This window comes from Amblyomma americanum, chromosome 8 (assembly GCF_052857255.1).
Source record: "Amblyomma americanum isolate KBUSLIRL-KWMA chromosome 8, ASM5285725v1, whole genome shotgun sequence".
In the NCBI taxonomy this organism is placed as follows: domain Eukaryota; kingdom Metazoa; phylum Arthropoda; class Arachnida; order Ixodida; family Ixodidae; genus Amblyomma; species Amblyomma americanum.
The window spans coordinates 3,050,462-3,071,535 of record NC_135504.1 but is presented as its reverse complement, the minus strand read 5'-3'; the positions used below and the strand labels follow the sequence as shown (position 1 = coordinate 3,071,535).

Sequence of the window (21,074 nt, the reverse complement as noted above, 5' to 3'; positions counted from 1 at the left end):
TTTCCCCATAAATTGGCTGGCACGAAACTGTAGCTAGAAGACATGTAGCTGTGGAGTAGAGAAGACAGTATACACTCCTTTAGCCACAGTTTCCTACTTTGTACTCCGTAGTAACTATTCACAATATATTGCATCTGAACAATCCCCTCTCCAAATTCAGCAGTCATGGCCACTCACTTCAATGCGGCTGACACCATTTTGAGACCTGCCAAACTGAATTCACACTTGTTGCTGCAGTGTTTAGTTACCAAAGAATCAGCTCCAAAACTTATTGCCCTTACCCAGGGCAGGGAGGTAACAGAGCTGAACAATGCCCCTCCCCCTTGCCCACATTAAACTGCCCTCTCCCATGCCCAGATGGCCGATGCCACTATGAATTGCATTGCAACAGATGGCTCATCCTCAGAAGCTAGTGTTTGCACAGGACAGATTCTGATAAGATTCTTTTCCTTCCTTGGCACTGGTCAGCCCCTCCATCAACACAGGAGCCGGCGAATGACATTGCTTGCCTGGCTGTTAATCTTAGCATCACAGGCCACGGCGACCAGTGGTAGAAGGGCAAAAGAATGAAGCAGAAAATGAAATGTCACTACAAAATACAGCCCTGGAAACACTGCTAAGTGTCCCTTATTCAGCTAGTCATGTGTAAAGGAACTATTCTGCCAAGTTTTTTCAACATTTTTATTGTCACTGAATATGTACACAAGCTGGGATAGTGCCAGTCAACAAAGCCCATCAAAATGGTTTGGTCATTTCAAAGAGTCAAACACGCTCTCTCAACAATGCACACGATTGAAAACTTTCGTGGGGAAGAGAAATCGGTTTGTACGAGGTGATATGACAAAAATGTGGCAGAACATTGTGTTGGCTGGGCAGGGGAGATATCACAAGTTCTTTTTTCTTTCGCTTATAGCACCCAAGGATTCACAAACGTAGGTTTAAAGCGCTGCTCGTGTTGGTAGGCGGCATACACACCATGGCTGGTGTTGGTGGCAAGACACACTGAGAAGCTGGGTACGGTGCCAGTTCTCATGTCTCTAGCGTTTGTCAGCAGCTAGACGTGTATTGCTTGACACAGTAAACACCAGCCCTGTTAGTGCGCCCTTGTTCAAAAAGGGATGTCAGTTTGTCACAGTTGGGAAAGGCCGGTGTTATCACTGCATTATCATGCATGGCTGTGAAAGATAGCCGGAGATAGCACACAAGGGAGAGAGATGCCTGAAAGCAAAGCTCTGAAAGCTGGAACTGGATGGCATGCTTGGTTTTCTTGTGGTGGTACATGTCATGTGATAACGTCATCACTGCAGCTGTGCACAAGATTAGGCTTGAAACAAAAGAGCAAAAAGAATCGCATTTTGTGAAATAGTTTACACAAAAATTAAGCCTAGCATCAACAATTCACAGCATCACTGCTGCTGCATTTAAAAAAAAAATGAAATCTGAAGCTCCATGAGCTTAAGCATATGTAAGCAGGCATTGGACACAAGTGATCCCGAGACTGCTGCAGTCAAAACTGAATTGAGCAAGCTATAGCCTTAATTTTCATATCTGACAAGCATATCAAAAGTTTCTTTACCGTGCAGACAAATGCTTTGTTGAGAAAGAAAAGATGAGTTGCTCTTGAAGTCTGCTGGGTCTTTCTGGCACCATTACTAGTTCAAATAAGAACTTGACTACTGCAAAGATCTGGCTCATGGCTAAGCAGTTTAAACAATTTGCAAGGAAACTAGTGTTCCAGTGCTTTGGCAGTTTCCAGACAGACACACACACACATCCCTGGGTGTAGAAAATGAAGGGAGGATTTCAAGTTTGCCCTTTGGGAGCGAATTTCTATACAGAGGAAGCGGAGACAGCAGGCCAATAACAAGAAGCCACAAAGCAACAGTTGCTACATCAACAAACCTATCAACATGGCAAAAAACAATCCTCAACAACATCCTTCTTTCAGTTTCCCTACAGCCAGCAACTACGCTTAGCGGTGCAACAAGATGCATCAGAACAACAAACACTCATCCACGAGGAGGACCAAGTGGCAGCGAGCATTACACAACTCTCTCGCAACCGTGGTCTTGGCAATAATGGTGGGGCCGGGGAAAAATGCAACAGGCAGATGCGGCAGCAACAACTTAGAGTTGCACAATCGCTGGAAAATGCTACCTCTCATTCCCTCTCTCATGCTGATAAATGCACCTCCAGTAGGTAAGCAGGACAAAGTGATGAAACTCAGCGTCTGCCACAGATTCACTTTGATATGTGAGGGGTGGAAATCAGCGAAGTTTCCTGTTTCCAGCATCTGCACACTTTAACCAGAACTGGCTCGCCTGGCAGAAGTGGCTCACCAGCCTCAGGCTAGTGTGTCCCAGCAACACCTGCATTTGAGCCAACATGACGGCCTTTTTGGAAAAAAAAATATTGACGAACACTTGCACTACACTGCATAATGAGAGAGAATCAAGCTATAGCTGTTACTTCGTGCTCAAAACACCCCTTTTAAGTTTCCACACCATGCCTCTAGTGCCGCAGTGCCTCATCATTTCCTACCACGCTGTGTTGCATATGCGAATCCTCACCTTTCGCATTACACCTCAGTATTTCCTGTCACTCCAATGCTTCTCTCTCCACTCCCTGCTGTGTCACACCTGCTACTTCCTTTCCCATGCCATAGCTTTCGCACTGCTTTGCACTCTCCTACCACCCCCACACTCATTCCTTGTGTGGACGCCAACGTCGCAGTTCCGGGGGTTAGTGCCACTAAGAGCTCTCGCTGTAAAAGACTATGGTGCATGAGCATAACACAAGATTGAAAGGCTCAAACCCAATGCCACTTCAAGCCTCATGCTAGTCGCTGCCTCAATGCATTTGCACTGGGACATAAAAATAACAAAAACAAAGCCAGTACTACTGCACTGAAATGTACACAAAACCTGAAGCACTGCAGAATGCACACAATTGCACATTAAATAATATGTGACTGCATGCATGCTTCAGTCTCTTTTGATGTCACCTAGAAAAAACAAAAGAATCCACGAGTGCACCAGTGTTGGAAACACGAGACTTCTATGGAAATGACAGGTAAATGTCGTAGCATGATACACAAGGTTGTCGCACGGCCAGAATAGTCATAAATACATCATATCAAACCCAATAACTGTACTCTTTTTACAGGATGGACTAGAGAACTTTCCTTTACGAAGAACTGCTCTGGAGCTTCTACTGACTCTGAACAGAAGCCTAGTGGGAGCCTACTGACTTCCAGTGAAGCTTTTCGCAAAGGGGAGAGAAGGGGGAGTTGTTACTAGCTACATCACCTTGTCTAAACATGCACACGTGTGTCACACCACAACCAAATGTGATACCCAAAGAGAGAGTTAAAGAAAGACAATGGTCTAAACGCACATAGCAGTGAGATATGCCAACGAGACTGACTAGATGAGGTATGCATTCTCATGACGAAGAAAAATGGGACGAAAAAAAAAAAGTACTTTACATCCAACAGTGGTCTATAAAAGTCTGATACAAATCCAAGAACGAGAAGAAAAATGCCTCTCAAAGGATACCATCCAATGAGTGGCATCAACTTGCTGCCAAGGCATTGCAGTCAACCCTTACAGTTTCTCAATATTACCTAGAGAGAAAAGTGGCACGACCGTCTATGCGTGTTTCTTGGAGAGTGCTTCATGTGAGGTTTCATATTCGGCTTGCCTAGTGTTAGGCCGAAAACATGGACCTGCCGTGTAATCATCTGCACTGCAATACAGTGGCTGCTATATCTAGCCACTGCAACAGTTTCGCTCTCCACCCTGTGCTCATTAAATTCCTTTGATACAGTGTTTGATACTTTGTGAATTTACAATAAATTATGTTCGGTATTCGGCTTGTATGAAAATTTCTATGCATTCCTTTGAGGTATGCCTTGGGAGAACAGCTGTATCGTTAAGAATGAATCCACGTTTTTCGGCCAGACACTAGCCAAGCCAAATACGAAACCTCATCTTCCCCGCATGCCCTTGCTCGGTGAACTGCAGTGCTGCCAGCTTTCCCTCTACGTATGTATGAGAAACTCTAAGCAGTTAACTGCCCTGCATCCCTGATGGCTGATAGCAGGTGCCCACCAGCAGGTGAAAATTAACAGGTGCAAGGCGACTGACCATGATGTTATGATCCGCCGACTGCGACGTATTACTAGCGTTATGATGACCGCGACTCGAGGCCATTGATTAGATGCTTTCCTTTGACAGGCATTTGCTGTTTCATGATAGACTTGCATCCAAGTATAGTTGTGGAATGGAACGAGTAAAGGCATCATATAGCCGAGACTTTCACACATTGTAAAGTGAGGGACAACAAAGGCTTCTCGAGAGAGCCTGTGGATAGTAGTCACTTATAAATGGGAAATGAAAACCAGTCATTCATGCATTTTGTTAAATATCATATGACATGCTGTGGTCACACAGCTAAATAATTTAAAATCAAATTTAACATTACAAATGGTTTTAATACACTCTTTTCTTAAAAGGGCTTTTTCAAGACACCATGCAAATATTTGTCTTGAATTAGTCTGCAATGATAGCTGTCTGGGTCAATTGACTCATTCCATACAAGCTGCTTTGGGGCATACTGTCACACAAAGAAGGTAACCTTCACTACAAAGGACATTACTGCAAAATTCAGAATGTAGGCCAAAGCTGGAATGTAAAGTCTGTTTACCTCGAAACAAAGCAAAGATGGCAACACACAGCTGAACCCACCGAGTAAAAGAAAGGTCTACTTTGGTGGATATTTCTAAGATAAAAAAGCCTAAGCCTTTATGCTGAACCATGCCTTATTACCATACAAACAAATTAATGGTGTATTCATTACTTTACTCAGTAGTCTGCTGAACCCTTTCAGAGGTACACAATTGTCGCTATGTGTTAAATTGTGTACAAAGCAAACGCACCTTTTCCTAGGTGTGTGCTGTGTCTGTGATTTTTTTTGTTTCAGATAAATAATGAACAACTCGCTTATTACAGAATTTTCTTTTACGTTATCTAGTCGATACAGTAAATATTTCTCAAGACCATGGACTGGCAGCACACTTGTTCACATAGCTATTGAAAAAACTGATCTTATAATTTTGTATTTTTTTGCATAATTTTTTTCTTGCCGTGAAAAGAATAAGTGATTGCATGGTCCCTCGAGAGCCTACTTTATTTTCAGAAGTTTGCAACAATATTTCAACAATGGAGAAGGTTTTTACACAACTGTGTACACACCTGCAAGAACTTAAGTGATTCTCGTCTTAAACAAAATAAATAGATAAATAATTGTTTTTCTTTACTTGGCAGAAAAAAAAAACTTCCTGGACAGAAATAGCCAATGGCATCTGAAAGGGTTGGCAGCGTTTTCTGTAGCATCCAAAAAACATCAACTTCATGCATTAGATTTTGTAAGCTTTGCATGGTTACGGTTCTCCTTTGCGACAGCTATCAATGCGGCTCTTTGATAAACCTGTACAGTGGCTGAAATGGCTGAGGATGGAGCTCTCGTGCATCTGCCGCGATATGATAAACGCCAGCGCCTCAAAGCTTTCTGTGCAGCTTCGAGCCAAAAGCACTTTAAAGTGATGATTAGCAGCGCACGACAACGAGATTGCATGTCCGAGTCCGTTCTTTTTTTTTCTGATGTGTGGTCATTCTCTCTTTGCCTTGGTAACCCTTTGGGACCAAACAAATATAAGTATTACCTCGCTGAAACTTTGAAAAACTACACTGGCAGAACTCAAAACATTTTGACACCATTTATTTCTAAGCTTGTGTGAACATTCCATAATTTCGAACGTTCAAGCGAACAGCAAAACATTCAAGATTCAGTTTGGAGTGAACGTTTGATATTTAAAATCTCTAGCTATTTGTCATAAGCGTACAGCCTTTTTGGAATGCTTACAATTCGTGGTTTCAGTTTCAATGATTGCATGGCAGTCCCATTGATGCGACACAACTGAAATTTCTGAAATGGTGTCTTAAAACTGGACTTGCCTTGCATAAAAGAAAAATAAATGGGCTTGAAAATGTCAAGTGTGCCATCTACATTTTCTTCTGCATCAAAAATGTTCTAATATTCGCTACGAAATTATTCGATGCAAATTACTATATTTCCTTCAATTCACTAGAAATCAAAAAACCACTATTCACACAAGCCCTGTTCATCACTTCCTGAAATGTTGTGAAGTTGATGCTTAGTCAACATCTAATGCAATTCTCCAGGGGAATTTGCAAGTGGATAAATGAGACAGACAAGTCATCTTTAGACAGACAAGGCTGTTTGTAGCTGCCACTCTACCATCACCAATAACGACAATTATGCTAAACGACCTAGCAAAATGAAAAGCTCAGCTCAGCAAATCTTTATTCTCAGCTGCAGCTTTTCTGACTCAATCCCAATGGAATGCTCAGCTACAGTACTTGTCTACCACTAAACGTGGTCCACAAAGTAATTTCCTTCATGGAATTCTAAGCTGGTGTTTCGAAAGACTAAACTTTTGTGTTGCCTGTCTCTCGCCAGATGGCGTTTCATTCAATTTAACATGATCGTCATCAACAGCACCTCTTCTTCTCGATCTTTCACCTTCAGCTCTTTGATGCTTATGCACTGACTTTCAAACTTTCCTTCCTAGTTTTGCCCAGACAGCATAGATTGGCACGTTTGAGACCAACAGGGTCAGAATGCACCATGCAGCACATCAACCAACAGCGCTTCAAAAATATCAACCTCCCGACCTTCAAAATCAATGCCACTGACTGGCCTGCAAGCCTGTTCTGTTAGACCAAAGCAACAAGCATGCTAGACACGTGACACGAAATGTAACTGCACCTCCAAAGAACCGCATGAGTACAGCAGTTAGGTTATACCGAGCAGCATGTTGTTCAAAAGTACTCCACCGATACTGACCACAAGCTCTCCATCACCTTCGACCTATTGACCTTCACATCACTGCTGAATGGTTTGAGATGACCTTCTTTTGCGAAGTCCACATCATGAGGATTAGTTTGCACCAAACACGTGACATAAGACAACATCACGCCTCAAAAGCATCGCATGAAGGTAGAGGCCAGCATGCGCCATACAGTGCGTTGTATGAACACTCCCTGCCTCTTGACCTTTGACCTTAATGCCATCGACCGGTCCGCGTCCCTCTTTAGCCAAGCCCACACTGCAACAATTAGCAAGTGCTCAACATGCGGCATGCAACATCACCACAACCCTGAAAGCACTGCATGAGGGCAGGTAAAGGAACTAAGACCCAACGAGTGCGGAAGAAACAGGGTGGTTGACGGCGACAGGCAAGGCATGTACCCTGCCGGCTTGACGTGACCCAGCCGTACGACCCTCAGGTGTGCACAAGGTCATTGCGCTTGGACAAAACATGCATGGCCTGAGACGGGGTCAGGAATGAGACGCCCTGCTCTTCGAGTGCTGTGCCACCCGTAACGACGTCGGTGGCGCGGGCCGCACGCAGGGTCTCCTGCAGAATCCACGCCACGGGGTGGGGCATGGTCAGCAGAATGCAGGCCTCCTTTACCCTGCATCAGAGTGAGCAGGAAAGGGCCATTTCTAAGAAGTGCTTTGCAAATTCTGCAGACAGGTACTGCATGTGCCACCTCTATGCACACCACACATGCTCAGGACTTGGCCAGTTCTCATCACACCCGACCACAGTCAATCAATCAGTGCTTTATTTCTGACAAAGAGTTAAGGGGTCATCAGGCGAAAAAGCTGTCACTGACAGCTTGAGGGTGCCTGATGTCTGTACTGGGCAGCAGCACTTAAGCAATGTGCAAAACATTGAACACACATGTAGACATTTTCGTACATGGCAATGTGCTTTCACCTAAGTGCAGTTTACTGCATTGACATGCGGCCTTGTGGAATGGATCTTGGGTCACTGACCAAGTGAAGAACGTTAGTTGACGTTTCAAATGCTGTGGAATTCCATTAGGCTCATTTTAGAATGACTTTGCAAATACATTTTATCAAGAGAGCATATGGTACAAAAACACTCAACAACAATGAAAATTCAGTTACGAATAACATTATATGGGCAAAAACTGGCATCAGTTGCAAAAAATTCACGCACCTGTTTTCTGTTCAAAGTGCTTAATTCAAGATTTTCATGCAGTAATTTATTCAATAAAAATGGCAAGAGTGACTGCAACATGTAATTCGTATGCCGACATGTTATCAGCCAATCAGAATCATTTTCCTGTCTCTTTAACTACGACATAATTTTTAGGAAGCTGTCACTGTCTACATGTCATCACATTTTTTTTTTGGCCACTTACAACAATGCACCTTCCAAAGATTTGCCATGCTCTCTAAGACCACACTGGCCAATGTATTTGTTGCTGCATGAAGCGTTGCACTCACTCCTTGAAGTGGTTCTCTGGCTTCTGGGTGTAGGTGCTGAACAGTGGGAAGAGGTTTCTATTCATGTCGAAGCTCAGCTGCATGGCACCGCCCTCGCTGAAGAAGTTCTCCAGAATGAGCTGAAAGAGAGCAGCCCAGGGGAATCGGCAACTTCAAGCCCCAAAGAGATGCACGGTTTTGACATTAGACAGCACGGTAATGAGTCAAGACTCTTCTAATTATCATAAAGATTAAAGATGTGAAGCACCTCATTCAGAATATTGGCACTTTCGATTTTCGCCAATACATTTCTGGGCCTGTGTTAAGTGTGATGAGATGAACTCCAGTGCCTTCCAATCGCTGAGGCTCATGGAAAATGTTTTGCTACCAGCTGCCATACTAAGCAACGGGTAAAAAAGCAATAGAGACAATGACTTCGGAGAAAAAACAAGCGCTGACTACTAAGTCCTTGTTTCTAGTACAATGTTACCTGTTGTTATCGGTGATCCATATCCTTCTGTATTTAACGAATGAAACTTCAATACCCAACAGACCAGGTGGGGTGTGACTAACATATCAATCACCTCTTCTAATTCATGTGTGGTTTGGTGCAATACACTCAGCTATTTGTGTTGCTGCATTTCATAACTTGCAAAATGGCTTGCAAGGTACGTAACAATGCAGAGCCATACCTACCTCCTCGTAGAGGAACACACTGATGCCCCGAGCAGCTTCTTGCCAAAGCGTGTTGAACAGTGGTGCCGCCAGGGCCTCCTGTAGATGCTGAAGATTGGACTGCAGCCAGCTGAGCATGGGGAAGGCAGTGGGCGTCAGCCCAGCGTCTTCCCTGTCGTTCAGCGACGGCATGCAGAACCACCTGCGAGGGCAAGGTCACCATGGCACACTTGCTCTTCCCTGACTCTAATGACCAGCAAACCACCACTGTGCTGTTGTGCACGTGGCAGAGAGACTGCAATGTTGTGGACTGAGGGTTGAAAAAGTTAGTAGGACACAGTGGTTGCTACAGTCAATGCAAGAGCTGACACAAGGGCAAAAAGACACAGTGCTGGGCTTTGGACAAACTGAGTTCTATATGTCAGTTTTCTCTTTTCCCATGTAAGTGGCCCACCTAGTTTCATATTATCTAATTGTTTTTTTCTAAGGGCCACACAGACATTACAGTGAGGAGTGCAAAGGATAACATAAAACAATTACAATGCAACACATAAAAAAGGGGTGATCTGCAAAGATACAAAAATCTAGAAAGGAGATCTACAAAGAATTGCAAAAAGTTAGTGTGTGACAAACTGAGTTCCATACCTTTTTCCCCTTGTTTATATAGTATTGTCATTCGCACTGTGCATACTTCAAATACACTGCCTGCAAGTTCAGTGCTCTATCATTCTTCCAAGCCTTGTGCTGAGAACAACACTCAGTGGTGATGCTGGATCTTGCAGCATCACTGAATACAAATGCTATGGTCCAAAAACCATGCTATAGGCCACTTGATTGATCTATGAGCCCAGGCTTTTTACAAGCCTCTCACAATATGTCTTGCATCTTTGAAAAAAAAAGCTGTAGAGAGAGGGTGTAGGCAAGATGTGCAAAAACCAATGTGAGCAGATGATGAAAGTCAGTGAAGGTAATTGTCACCTTTTGGTTAATGCAGGGCTTCTCAAGCTGGGTGCTGCAGAACCCTTGGGTTCCTTGGAGAAATTTTTGTGTTCTCCAAGCACCTGAATACATGTATACCTCAACCCCCACCTTCCTTTTTCTCGCTTTATTTTTGGAATGACTGCGCTTAAAGCGCACTGTTTCATTATACAGCCACTCACTATTTATTGAATTTGGAATTTTCTCGAGGGGCTACGCATCTGTTTTTTTTCTTTCAGGCATGTTAGGAAGTATGGGATGCAGCCAGGAAAAGTGCAGTTCCCCAGCACCTTCGGAAATGTGTTGGGGCTCCCCTGATACTAAGAAGGCTGAGAACTCCTGGGTTAAGGCATTCTCAAATTGCTGCATGCAACGCCTTTACTTCTATTCCGAATGTTCTCCATGGGATAAAAAAAACAGTTTGATCATTGATCATAAGTTTCTCTACAGCAAGCAAAGCATCACTGAACGTTAGTGCTTTGGTGAAGACTGAACAAGGTCTCACTTCTCGCGTCGGTAGGCCTTGCTCTTCGCTTTGAAGTCAAGCACCAGTTCATCAACAATGGCAAGCACGGTGTCTGTGTACAGCCGCTCCAGCAGTTGGGACACCTCCTCAAACACCGATTCCTGCAGCGTGCCGTACTCTGCCAATGGAGGGAGCTGGCTGCTCTCGTCTGAGGGCGTCTCCGAGGCTGCTAGAAACAATGCTTCCTCGGGGTCAACTGCCTCCGCTGAGTGAAACATGACAGAAAAAGAAAAGACCCAATGAAGTGAGTCTCTCGCATGTAGATCTTTGTGCACACGATGCACTACAGATTCAACTTACAGTAACAACTTAAGTAACTTGGTTTCAACGTAAAACATCAAAAACGTTTTGCTGGGAAATTCATGTACGGAATGCAGAACCAACAGTAACAAAATACTTTATTTTTTTATTCCTGTGTCCTGTGTTCCAGCACATATGCACGTCAGATTAAGCTGAAAAAAAAAAATATGAAGAGCTTTACATTGGTCTATCCAGCCAGACATCTATATATTGTAATGCAAAAACTTGGGGAATGCAAGGACATATGTAAAAAGTGCAAAAAAGAAAACTGGTCATCGGGAAAGAAAAGGTACACTAACTGCCTCATGTTGGATGGGATACCTGAACTGTGCCATGAGAGAAGGGATGGAGAATAGAGTGAAAGAGATGCTATAGTGGAAGGCTCAGGTTTAGTTTTGAACATTTAGAGTTCTTTGACATGCATTGATATCACACAACATGCAAGTGCCTTTTGCAGTTACGCATAATTTATGTCAGGTGCAATTGTGCCTTTCTTATATCTGTCCTTGAATTTTCCTAACCGTTTCAGTCCCACAATTTTCTCCTGAACATTAAACATGAGATAAAAGAAGGAGTACCGCCTCCTCACTGATCCATTTCTTCCTAAGACCTGCTTACTTAAAAAAATTCCACAACATATTATAGGATGCTTTAGAAAGATAGTGTTCTATATTTCCCGAGAGGCAATACCAAAGAAAATGCTGTGCGCCATCAATATCAAGAACAGAAGTGGAGTTGCAATGCAAAGTAGTTTGTTGGCAAAGGTGACAAGACCATGCTTACAACAGGTTTGTTGCACTGGCAATTGTAACACTTTGTAATGATGCGACATGGTGCAGCACAGAAGGGAGAGCATCAACTCACAATTGGCTTGCTTTATGCTCTGCCTCCTCTGTTTCTCTTTCCTCTGCATCTCGTTGCAGGCTTCCAGAAGCTCAATGAAGAACTGAGAGAGGAGAGCAAACATGCACCACAAAAGTGAAAACACGGCAGACAGTGATTTGTTGACAACACGACTCCCGTCTGAAACCACCTTGATTGCACCCTCTAGACACCCACATGCTCGAGCATTGGGGTCAAGTCAGCACCAGGATAAGCAAAGTTGTGCAGACGCAACATCTATATGTTTACATGAACATGGTGCCAGTGAGTCATGCCAACTGCGGTGCTCTTGGAAGCATGACGGTGCAAATGGTGAACTGACTCCTCCTCTCACCTCCAAAAATTCCAATCCCCTGGGCATGAGTGGGATTAAATGCTGCAGAGTTAATCTACCCTTTGCAGAGAATTAACCAAGTGCGCCCAACCAGTCAATGTTTACAAAAGCATGGAAACTGGTTCTCTATGCAACAAACAAGGTTAACTTGCCTCTGCTGAGGTCATGCAAGCGCTACGTGTGCCTGGCCTAGTCTATGATGAATGAAAAAAGTAAAAAATAAATGGGCTTTCAATACTCCCACAGATGGGTATAAAAAGAGTTTAATACAAAACGAGTTTAAAAAGCACTAAGTGGAGCACCCTTCATCAACTATAAAACTGCATGGACATTAAAGAGCCACTATGGCGAGAGGCTATGCATTGCGTCACCCTTTGCTTTAACCTTCGAGCACTGTTGCTTCACAGAGCTGTCTTTACTCAGCCTGCTCTTCAAAGTGACGCAGGTCACAGGCCAAATATGGCTTCTTCAGCACGACTGACTGAGAAGGTCAAGAAGCAGCCTAGAAATCCTCAACAGTTCCCTTGGTCATCAGTGTGTCTCTTTCCCTAAACCCAGGCTGCTCATTCCGTAATAAACTTCAAGCGAGTTTCGTTATCACTCAATGACATCAGTGACCAAGATACTACTGCTACTGAAGAGTTGCTACGAAATCACTAGGCACGCAGATCTGTCATGCATGCTTGATAAATATGGGAACATGTCGCTATTGCCACCAAGAAAAGAAAAACTGACATAAGTTTACGCTATGCTGTGCAATGTGAGAACCCAGCAACAGCTGTTATGACTCGCTAAATGTGCAATGAAATCAATGTCAGTAATAGGAAGCAATAATGCACGTGCAGCAAAGCGCAACAGCTATCATACCTGCCCGCCTCCTCTCCCATCCCCTTACACTCCTTCCCTTGCAGACATCTATGCCACCGCTGTGAAGTAGTTCTGTCGTTGTTGAAAAAAAAAAAATACGACGAATGACGATGCGAGAGCAATTACTGACCGGCTGCATGCTCCACTGAGCCAGCACCTGTACCACGTAGTGGGCAGCATTCACAATGGGGCAGATGGCAACCAAGTTGAGCTCTTCGAGACGTGCCGTCAGGATCTGCTGGAGACACAGCCGCCAGTCTTCCAGCAGGATCTGCTGCAGGCTCACAAACTTCAGCCGGTGGCACGGCTGCTCCAGATGACGGTAGCGCTCTGGGGCAAGAAGGTCACAGAAAGCACACCAAGAAGAGCTGCATTGTTTGCCAAGCTCTGCAGCCCAGCTGTGCCCTGAAATACCTTTCCAGACATAAGCACTTAAAACTGTGCTTGCAAGCTGCCAAAATTTTTTGAGCTGCAAGAGCGTGAAACCAAAGCTGCACAGGTTTTGTCTGTCCAGTGGCATCAGCACAAAAGTGAAACAAGACCACGAATATACAAATAAAGAGCAAGAGAGTAAATGATAACAACGGCTTCATTACTCACTGACCTGTCATTGCAGACAAGATCATCATGAATGCCTCGGCGCATTCGGGCACTTTTAGCTCATCAATGTCGCCATCGAGTGGGTACTGGGGCTTCCAGGCTGTTGGCGAAGACAGCAAAACATCTCGCTTCTCGTCAGCATCTGCACAGCAAATCATGTGTACTTCAAGTCAAGCAAGGACAGGATGAGAATCAAAGCTGTGAGGGCTGGTTTTTCACATCTACAGTGCCATGACATGACTGCAGTTTACCAAGAACAATGTTTCCCAGACATGAAAGCCTGAAATGCAACACTTAACCCAGCTTCGGAACAACTTCTGTTAAAGCTGTTGCTCTGCCTGTGAGGCGTTCACTCCCTCCACCTGGTGGTGCTGCCATTTTGAAAGGTACAGCAAAAAAAAAAAAACTCCACTGCAATATGTGCACTTGTCACAGTGTGTCATCTTCCACCTTCCTTTAACGATCAGTTGTAAGCAAGTCTATTCCTCTTGTACGAGTAATCTGCCTATTAGTGCTGTTCTACAGTAGGCTCTTGTTAATTCACACTCACTAAATTTCAACTTCTGGTTTATTCAAATTAGCATGCACAGATCTCACTAACATCTAGTGAACTAGTATTATAAAGGCCCCTGTTTATCTGAACAGCGTTAATCAGTCTCCTTGAGTTCGATTTACCAACAGTCAAATTTACTTTCAGTGATACAAAAAGAAAGCAAAGCTATTGCAACAGAGCCCACAAAGGACATCGACACATAGAAGCAAGCATAAAAAATAAAATCGGAAGGCCTCCTGAATGCAGACAGAGCAATGAGCAGGGCAGCACTGCACTTGTGCTGCACCTGTTGTGCCACTCACACTTCTTCTCCAGGGCGATCCACCGGATGAAACAGTGGTCTGCAGTGAGGACATTGAGGATGCATGGGTAGAAAGGCGGGTATCCCTGGTTGCGCAGTTCGCGGTCGAAGAGCAACACCTCCTCGATGGCGTGCGTCAGCAGGTGGTCGTCAGCGAGCAGTGACGGCAAATCCATCTGAAGCTTGTGGATGCCTATCTGTACCAGGCCTCGCATCAGCTCCAACTAGATTTAAAAAAAGTAAAAAATCAAAACTTCAGAGGAAGGCACAAGCTTCAACACAAGACACAATATGTTAGTTCTTCTGGCTAGAAGGTATCAAGGTTCTTTGAATCTTGCTGCATTCACGCCACATGCGGAATTATCAACAGATGACTGGAAGCACTGCCGACCACGTACATCTGTGGCTTACTCCCCAGTGACGACTAACACAATACACCTCCAGACAATTAAGTGGTCACTGCCAACCATTCAGTTCACACCTCAAGAAGGGACAAAACAGGTCCCGAAACACTGGGACCCTTTTTCTTGAAGAGTTTGGGCAGAGTCACCCTCATCCATGTAAGATGAACTTTTCACACCCATTCTTGCTAGCCTTGTATTGCATAACTTTCTGGGTTGCTTACACATGATAACTAACAAGTTGTTAGTGCTTTAAAAAATAAGCCACGGATAAAGTGAGGTACACATACACACAGGTCACCTCTTTGTTCCACACTTTGGTCAATGTTAGTTCCGAATGCACTCACAAGACATTTGAGTGCTCTAGTGACTAATCCAGCTCAATTTCCTGCCTTAACGACTTATTCGCACTAACCTGTAATAAAGGGAAACAGAAAAGAAAGGAGGCTACCCACCCTTGCTTGCATGCCTTCAATGCCTGCCTTGATGAGAATGGCCTGGACAAACCGGTCGCAGAACTCTCCGTGGTCAGCAGCCCACGTCAGTATTTGGCTTAGGTACCACTCTGGCTGCAAAGGCGACAGGAGAAGGTGAGGATGGGATAAAATCTGTTTCCTGCGAAGAACTGCTCATGATCAGGTTACATGCAAGGCCCAGGTGAAAACCACGGGCAGACAGTGCCCAGAAGTATCTGTGTCTAGAGGCCTGCACTGGACAGCGAAAAGCCAACCAGCGAGCAAACAATGTTATCTCCAGCAAAATGTAACAGGCTGATAACACGTACATAACATTTTGTGCACTGAGAATGAGAAGGCACAACCACAAAAGTGCAGTTGCAATATAAGCAGTAAGAGGCTGGCGTTAAAACTACCTCTTCACTACAAGTTTCTCCCAACCATAAACAATCAAATTCTGTGCAGGGAATATGGATGTGGAAAGAAAAACCAGTGTACCCATGTTATGCAGGTATGTATTCAACAACCCCTTCAGTCAAGGCCCCATGACACTTGGGAACAGCAGTAAACTCAAAGCAATTGTAATGCTGCTTTATGGAGATGTAAACTGCGATCAACAAATTTGGTAATATTACATCAAGTACTCGTGGTGCTACCAATAATTTTAGGTGCGAGAAAATAATCATAAAGCAAACAAAAACACTATTTCAGATGCACTGCAGCCACATTCATGCACCTTCGAGCAGGCAGAATGACCAATTCTGAATATCTGGGCATTGTCCCATTAAAGCTATCACGTCATACCCTTAAGGCTGAGCTTAAGTGGTTAACATTTGTCTGGTAGAAAAAGACACATTTGTGGCCAAGAAAATTGGATCTCTCCAATTTTAAATCCAATTTTCATGGCCATAAATGTGTCTTTTTGCTATCAGACGAATGTTAACATAGCCAGCAGGAGCCACAGAATTGATTTTTACTAAAAGCGAAAAATGGGTGAAGTTGTCCCCAGTGTCCCTTTAAACAATTTTGTTGGGTCCAGCACATTTTCACATAAACACTTGTTTCTGACAATGAGGACAGTAACCGGCTTGGGTTAAAACACCTCCTTCACTACAAATCGCTCCCATCATCTTTTTGTACCGTCTGTGCATGCTAGTACCTTTCAAATGAATCCATACGAACTAGCCCAGATAGACATTCTAGTACAATAAAGACAACTAAGATAAAGGCCCCCTTCTCTGCAGCGACAGCCCACCCCAATCTCCTTTCCCCTGTGAAGGGGAGGCATCCAACCTTGTCGAGCCTGTTGGTCTGACGCTTCCCGGTAAAGTGGAAAAGGAACCGTTTTTTCAGAGGCCGCAGCATCAGCTCTAGAGGCAGCACTGACGTGGTAGACCCAACATCCAGTTGGGAACCTTCGAGCCCTTCCCTGCAGTGTCACACACTATGGGTCAAGGGCAATGCCATCACTTGCGAGTGAGTGCAGCAGGGCACCTGAAACATAGCTGCCAAAGAGAACCTAAACCCCCCCACACGCAGTCTGAAGATTTCAATGAATGGGCACGAACATAAGTTCAATTGCAGCACTTTCATGGTTTGATTCGCATCATTTAAAGCTTGGAACAACGTAAATCTCTTATCATTAAATCTAGTTCACCTCCGCATCTATTCACCAGCTCAAACCGATCTTATATTTTTCAGTCATCTAACTTACCACCTTCGGAATTATTCCATAATCACTCTTTAAAGAGTACTGCTTCACAGTTCGGTACAGAGTGCTTTTAAACTTTGTTCATGTATTGCTTTTACACTCGGCTGTTTATTACATTTTTGTACTGTTTCTACTTGCGTTCCCTTCAATCAAGTTTATCTTGGGTTGGGTTATCCTATTCTGATGTGATTTTATTTGTTTTAGTCTAATCTCCAGTGAATACAACTGATAATTTATTGCTGCTACCATCTTGCACTTCATTTTATTAGTTCAAGAGGTCGCAGTATAGCACTTCACTAAGATACCTCTTATTGTATTATTTATGAATGCGCTAACCTTATGTGATTAACAAACTTGAGCATGAAAACATTTACAGGCAAAAACAGTATGTAGACAAGCCACCTACGCACAATTAAGAAAACTGGAGAACAGGAACAAGGGCTCATAGCAGATGACACCACCGAATGAACAATCAATTCATGATCTAAGGGCCAACTAGCAAAAACTGCTGGAATAAAGAGAAAGGATACGGCAGCTGGATCTTGTGAAGGTTGATAAAACACTTTTCAAATGGAAGGAGCAGCTCTGGCGTGTAGGAGACCGGGGCACTGACACCTGTGTTGAGGATGGGCCAGCCCATGGAATGCAGCACCTTGTTGAATTCCCTGCAAACAGCGAGAGTCATGTGGTGGTGATGATATTGTAGTGATGAGAATCATTGCTCTTTTAAAGTGAGCATGTGACCTGTGAAGATTTGGGAAAGCCTTTTCTCCATTAAAACTTTATATGTGTTGCCAACAATTACCTGCTATATACAGGCATTACTCATTTCTGAATTGCCTAAAAATCTGCTGTGCAAATATTATTACTGCCTTCTTTAGAGGCTGACAGATCTGAAAATTTGGACTGGTAGTGTTGTATGGTTGTCTAGATTCAAAGTTGAAAATTTAAAGTTTGGAGATTGCAATAATGCATCTCCCAATCATAGTTTCTATGATCAGGGGTACAAAGCATAAACATAGCTCAAGCAATCCCCATGAGTGCCTGATTCACTTAGCACGAAAATTATATGCTTTGCAATGCATTCTACTGGCTGCTACTATAGAACACAGCCTCTCCAAACTGGCATGCCTCAAAAGCTGCATTCATACTAGCTATGAGTAAAAAGGATATGAAGAGGACATGTTAAATGTATCATTTTACTGCCTTATCAGGGAAGCTTATTTTCAAAAAACAAGTGCAAAGTGCAGCAGACAACACTAGGTTCAAGTGTGCGCACACTACGTGAAGCCTTTCTCAAGTAAGACACAGAAATCAGCAAGCACCGACTTTTGCCACTTTGAAACGATAGTGTATATATGTGCACAGCTGAAAAAGTGATCAAATTTAGCCCTGAACAAGGCAAAGAAAAACTTACTTTTCGAACTTGTCCCTGAGAATTTGGTGCCAGTATAGGATGGTTTCTCGTAGGAAACCAACCAAGTGGATGCATGCTGAAGAGCGCACCTTCTGCCAGACTTGGAGTAGAAAGGAAAGATGCGATACTGCCTGGTCGTCCTGGCCCTGGCTCATTGCCTCCTCGATTGACTCGCTGCATGGAATTGTCTCATCAACGCTCTGAGCTTTCAGTACCTGCGTTCTTTGCAGAACAGGTTCACCTTCTGCCATCATGCACTTCAGAAAAACTGAATTAAAATTGTGCTCATATTTTTGCAACATCACTTGCTACATTTTTTAATGCAGAAAAACGGCCAGCATTGCTAGCCAGACAAGCGTTGCAATGTGGACACAAAAGCACTGCCACGAAGTGCAGATGCTAAACCGGGCCCCTTGAATATCTGGTGCATAAACCCTAGAATACATTTCTGCATTAAAGCACTACCAATCTTATAATGCAGGTTGGTAATGTTTGAATGGAGAACATTAAAGCATTCTTAATGTTTAAATGCAAAAACGAATTCTAGTGTTTGAGCACTCAATTTTCGTGGACCCAATTCAGCACTCACTCTTCACGGACCAACTTTTGCGTATGCGTTTTGTGAGAACCCTTTCACGTTAGCAGCAACATTTTAGCATCGACAATGCAGAGCTTGCCTGCATAGCAATCTGGGTCCATGCTCAACTGAATAACAATGAAAACAAACCACGTCTTTAGAGGCGTACACTGCGCGTACATACATGACCATAGCCATATAGGTATATATCGACACATATGTAAGACGATGCGTTACCCGTATCTATCCAAGGTAGCTTGAATAAAGAGGAGGAGAAAGTTTTTGACAAAGAATGCCTTGACCGAATGCATGCATTTCTATGAGAAAGTGGTGGAAATGCATTGCTGCAGACCTGCCTAGTGCTTTGTGAGAATATTTGCTTTTTTTTTTAAATGATGCAAGACGTGGTTACAGGATGGTATGTGAAATTGCCAAGCGTACTGTATTCATTGCTCTTTCTTTCTGTGCACACACAGTACCATCACTTTGATGTTAGGATCAGGACGTGCTCATATTGAAATGTTCACACACACAGTGATCTTTGTAGCATTTTCTCTAACCACTGCAATAATTACTGAATGAGCCCGAATATACAATGGTGTGTACAATGGTAACAGTAGCGAGCTGTAAACTGCAGTGATTCTGTTGTCGACAATATCTGTTCACCTGCTACACTACTAACAAATTTGTCTCTGTTTTGACGACATATGTTTGTCCAATAAACACTCTACTTTTCAAATGCTTCGTATGTATCCGTACCATCGCTGCAAAACGATGATATCAAGATCAGTAGCAGAACAAGACCTTTGCACTTGCATCAAATGTGATTTGACACCGAATCAAGACGACTTGACAGATTGATCTTCAGGAAACGTCGAAATTATTCACAGAACCCATTCTGTGACCGAGAACGCCACGACAACAAGATTCCCAGCTAAGAAAGCCATACAGACTGGTTCAACGGCGTAATTTCGACAACAGGCTGCGCTGTGAAACTCGAAAGCTTGCGCAACAGCCGGACCGCACGTGCAAACGAGCGCAAAGTAGAATACGACAGAAAATCGCCCTTTTCGCAGAAGTGCAGCTGCTTTCGGGGTCATTTATGCAGCGGCCGTAATACAAACATGACTGATAATTCTACCGGGGCAACATAACGTCAACTGACGGTGCACATCAACACAGTGCTCACCCGTCGTGTTCTCTGTCAACAAAAGAAGCTAATTTTCACAACCACGACCACAAAAGCGGTGCAGTAGCGACGGCCAGCTGAATCACACATTCGTTCTTTAGCTCCAGCCTGAAACTGCACCCGTCCGGCGAATCTGTGAGCGGATAGCATCATGCCACACTCGCCTCGTCTCTTCAATCTTGGCAATCCACTGGAGGTACTGCTTCAACCGCAGCAGCTTCTGGATGTCCGCGAGGGAGCTCTCGAACTCTTTCTTGACCAGGCTGGCGTTGTCCAGGTGGGCCGAAACGTCGTTCAAGATTTTGCCGTGGACGCCTTCCAGTATCTGCATCTTCTCCAAACTCTCCCGAGCGAAGCCCAGCAAACCTTTCAGCTGCTCCGGGTCTCCGCCGCCTTTTGACGCCTTAAGCTTCGTTTTTTGTGAGAGAGAAACGCGAAAGAACGCAACACGTCAGTTCACAAGCAGCAACAGATCGTCCAAACCAAAAGCCGCTGGCGTGGAAATAATAACAAAAAGCACACATTCCGCAGGTAGTACTACCTTTTGCTCGATCTCCTGTTTTCTGACCATCAGCGAAGCGTGATAATTCTTCGCCTTGCGGAGATTCTTTACATCGTTCCCGAATTCGCGATTCAACTCGTCCGCAACGTTTCGTTCCATTTTTGTTTCTTCCGGTCCGTTTTCTGCGGGAGGTTTCGATCGACAAATCGTACAAGCTGGCGTTTTTCCCAGCTAACGCCAGGGTGCCGCCATGTTTAAAGAGCAAGCATGCTGAGTCAGCCGCGTGGGCTTCGTCCTGAAAATTGGCAGGTTCGTAAACAAAAGGACCGCGGTTTTTCCTTACGTAGGCCGCTTAAAATTATGCGTTCTTTGCTTTTATAGCCATGAAGAGTTCTCTGAAATGCATCCTTTATTTGCACGC

General features: G+C 44.0%; 1 protein-coding gene across 1 annotated transcript; it reads right to left on the bottom strand.

The window, feature by feature from the left end:
- Positions 1 to 673: 673 nt before the first annotated feature.
- Rint1 (RAD50 interactor 1) lies at positions 674 to 20,930 on the bottom strand. Its single transcript, XM_077633660.1, has 14 exons — positions 20,693 to 20,930; positions 20,316 to 20,560; positions 18,386 to 18,559; positions 17,499 to 17,633; positions 16,551 to 16,686; positions 15,258 to 15,371; positions 14,403 to 14,625; positions 13,552 to 13,689; positions 13,078 to 13,277; positions 11,729 to 11,810; positions 10,544 to 10,769; positions 9,082 to 9,262; positions 8,407 to 8,525; positions 674 to 7,562 (listed from the first exon to the last, which is right to left on the bottom strand). Exons 1-14 carry the CDS (start codon positions 20,810 to 20,812, stop codon positions 7,370 to 7,372), a joined length of 2,286 nt encoding a protein of 761 aa, XP_077489786.1. The 5' UTR covers positions 20,813 to 20,930; the 3' UTR covers positions 674 to 7,369.
- Positions 20,931 to 21,074: the final 144 nt, after the last annotated feature.

Bases quoted from the DNA above. Each gene is read 5' to 3' on its own strand.
- Rint1 (XM_077633660.1), bottom strand. From the start codon at position 20,812: ATGGAACGAAACGTTGCGGACGAGTTGAATCGCGAATTCGGGAACGAT. The intron at 17,634-18,385 runs GTAAGTTTTTCT...CGCTGTTTGCAG, and splicing joins CTCAGGGACAAGTTCGAAAA to GGAATTCAACAAGGTGCTGC. The intron at 7,563-8,406 runs GTGAGTGCAACG...ACTCTGATGCAG, and splicing joins CCAGAGAACCACTTCAAGGA to GGTAAAGGAGGCCTGCATTC.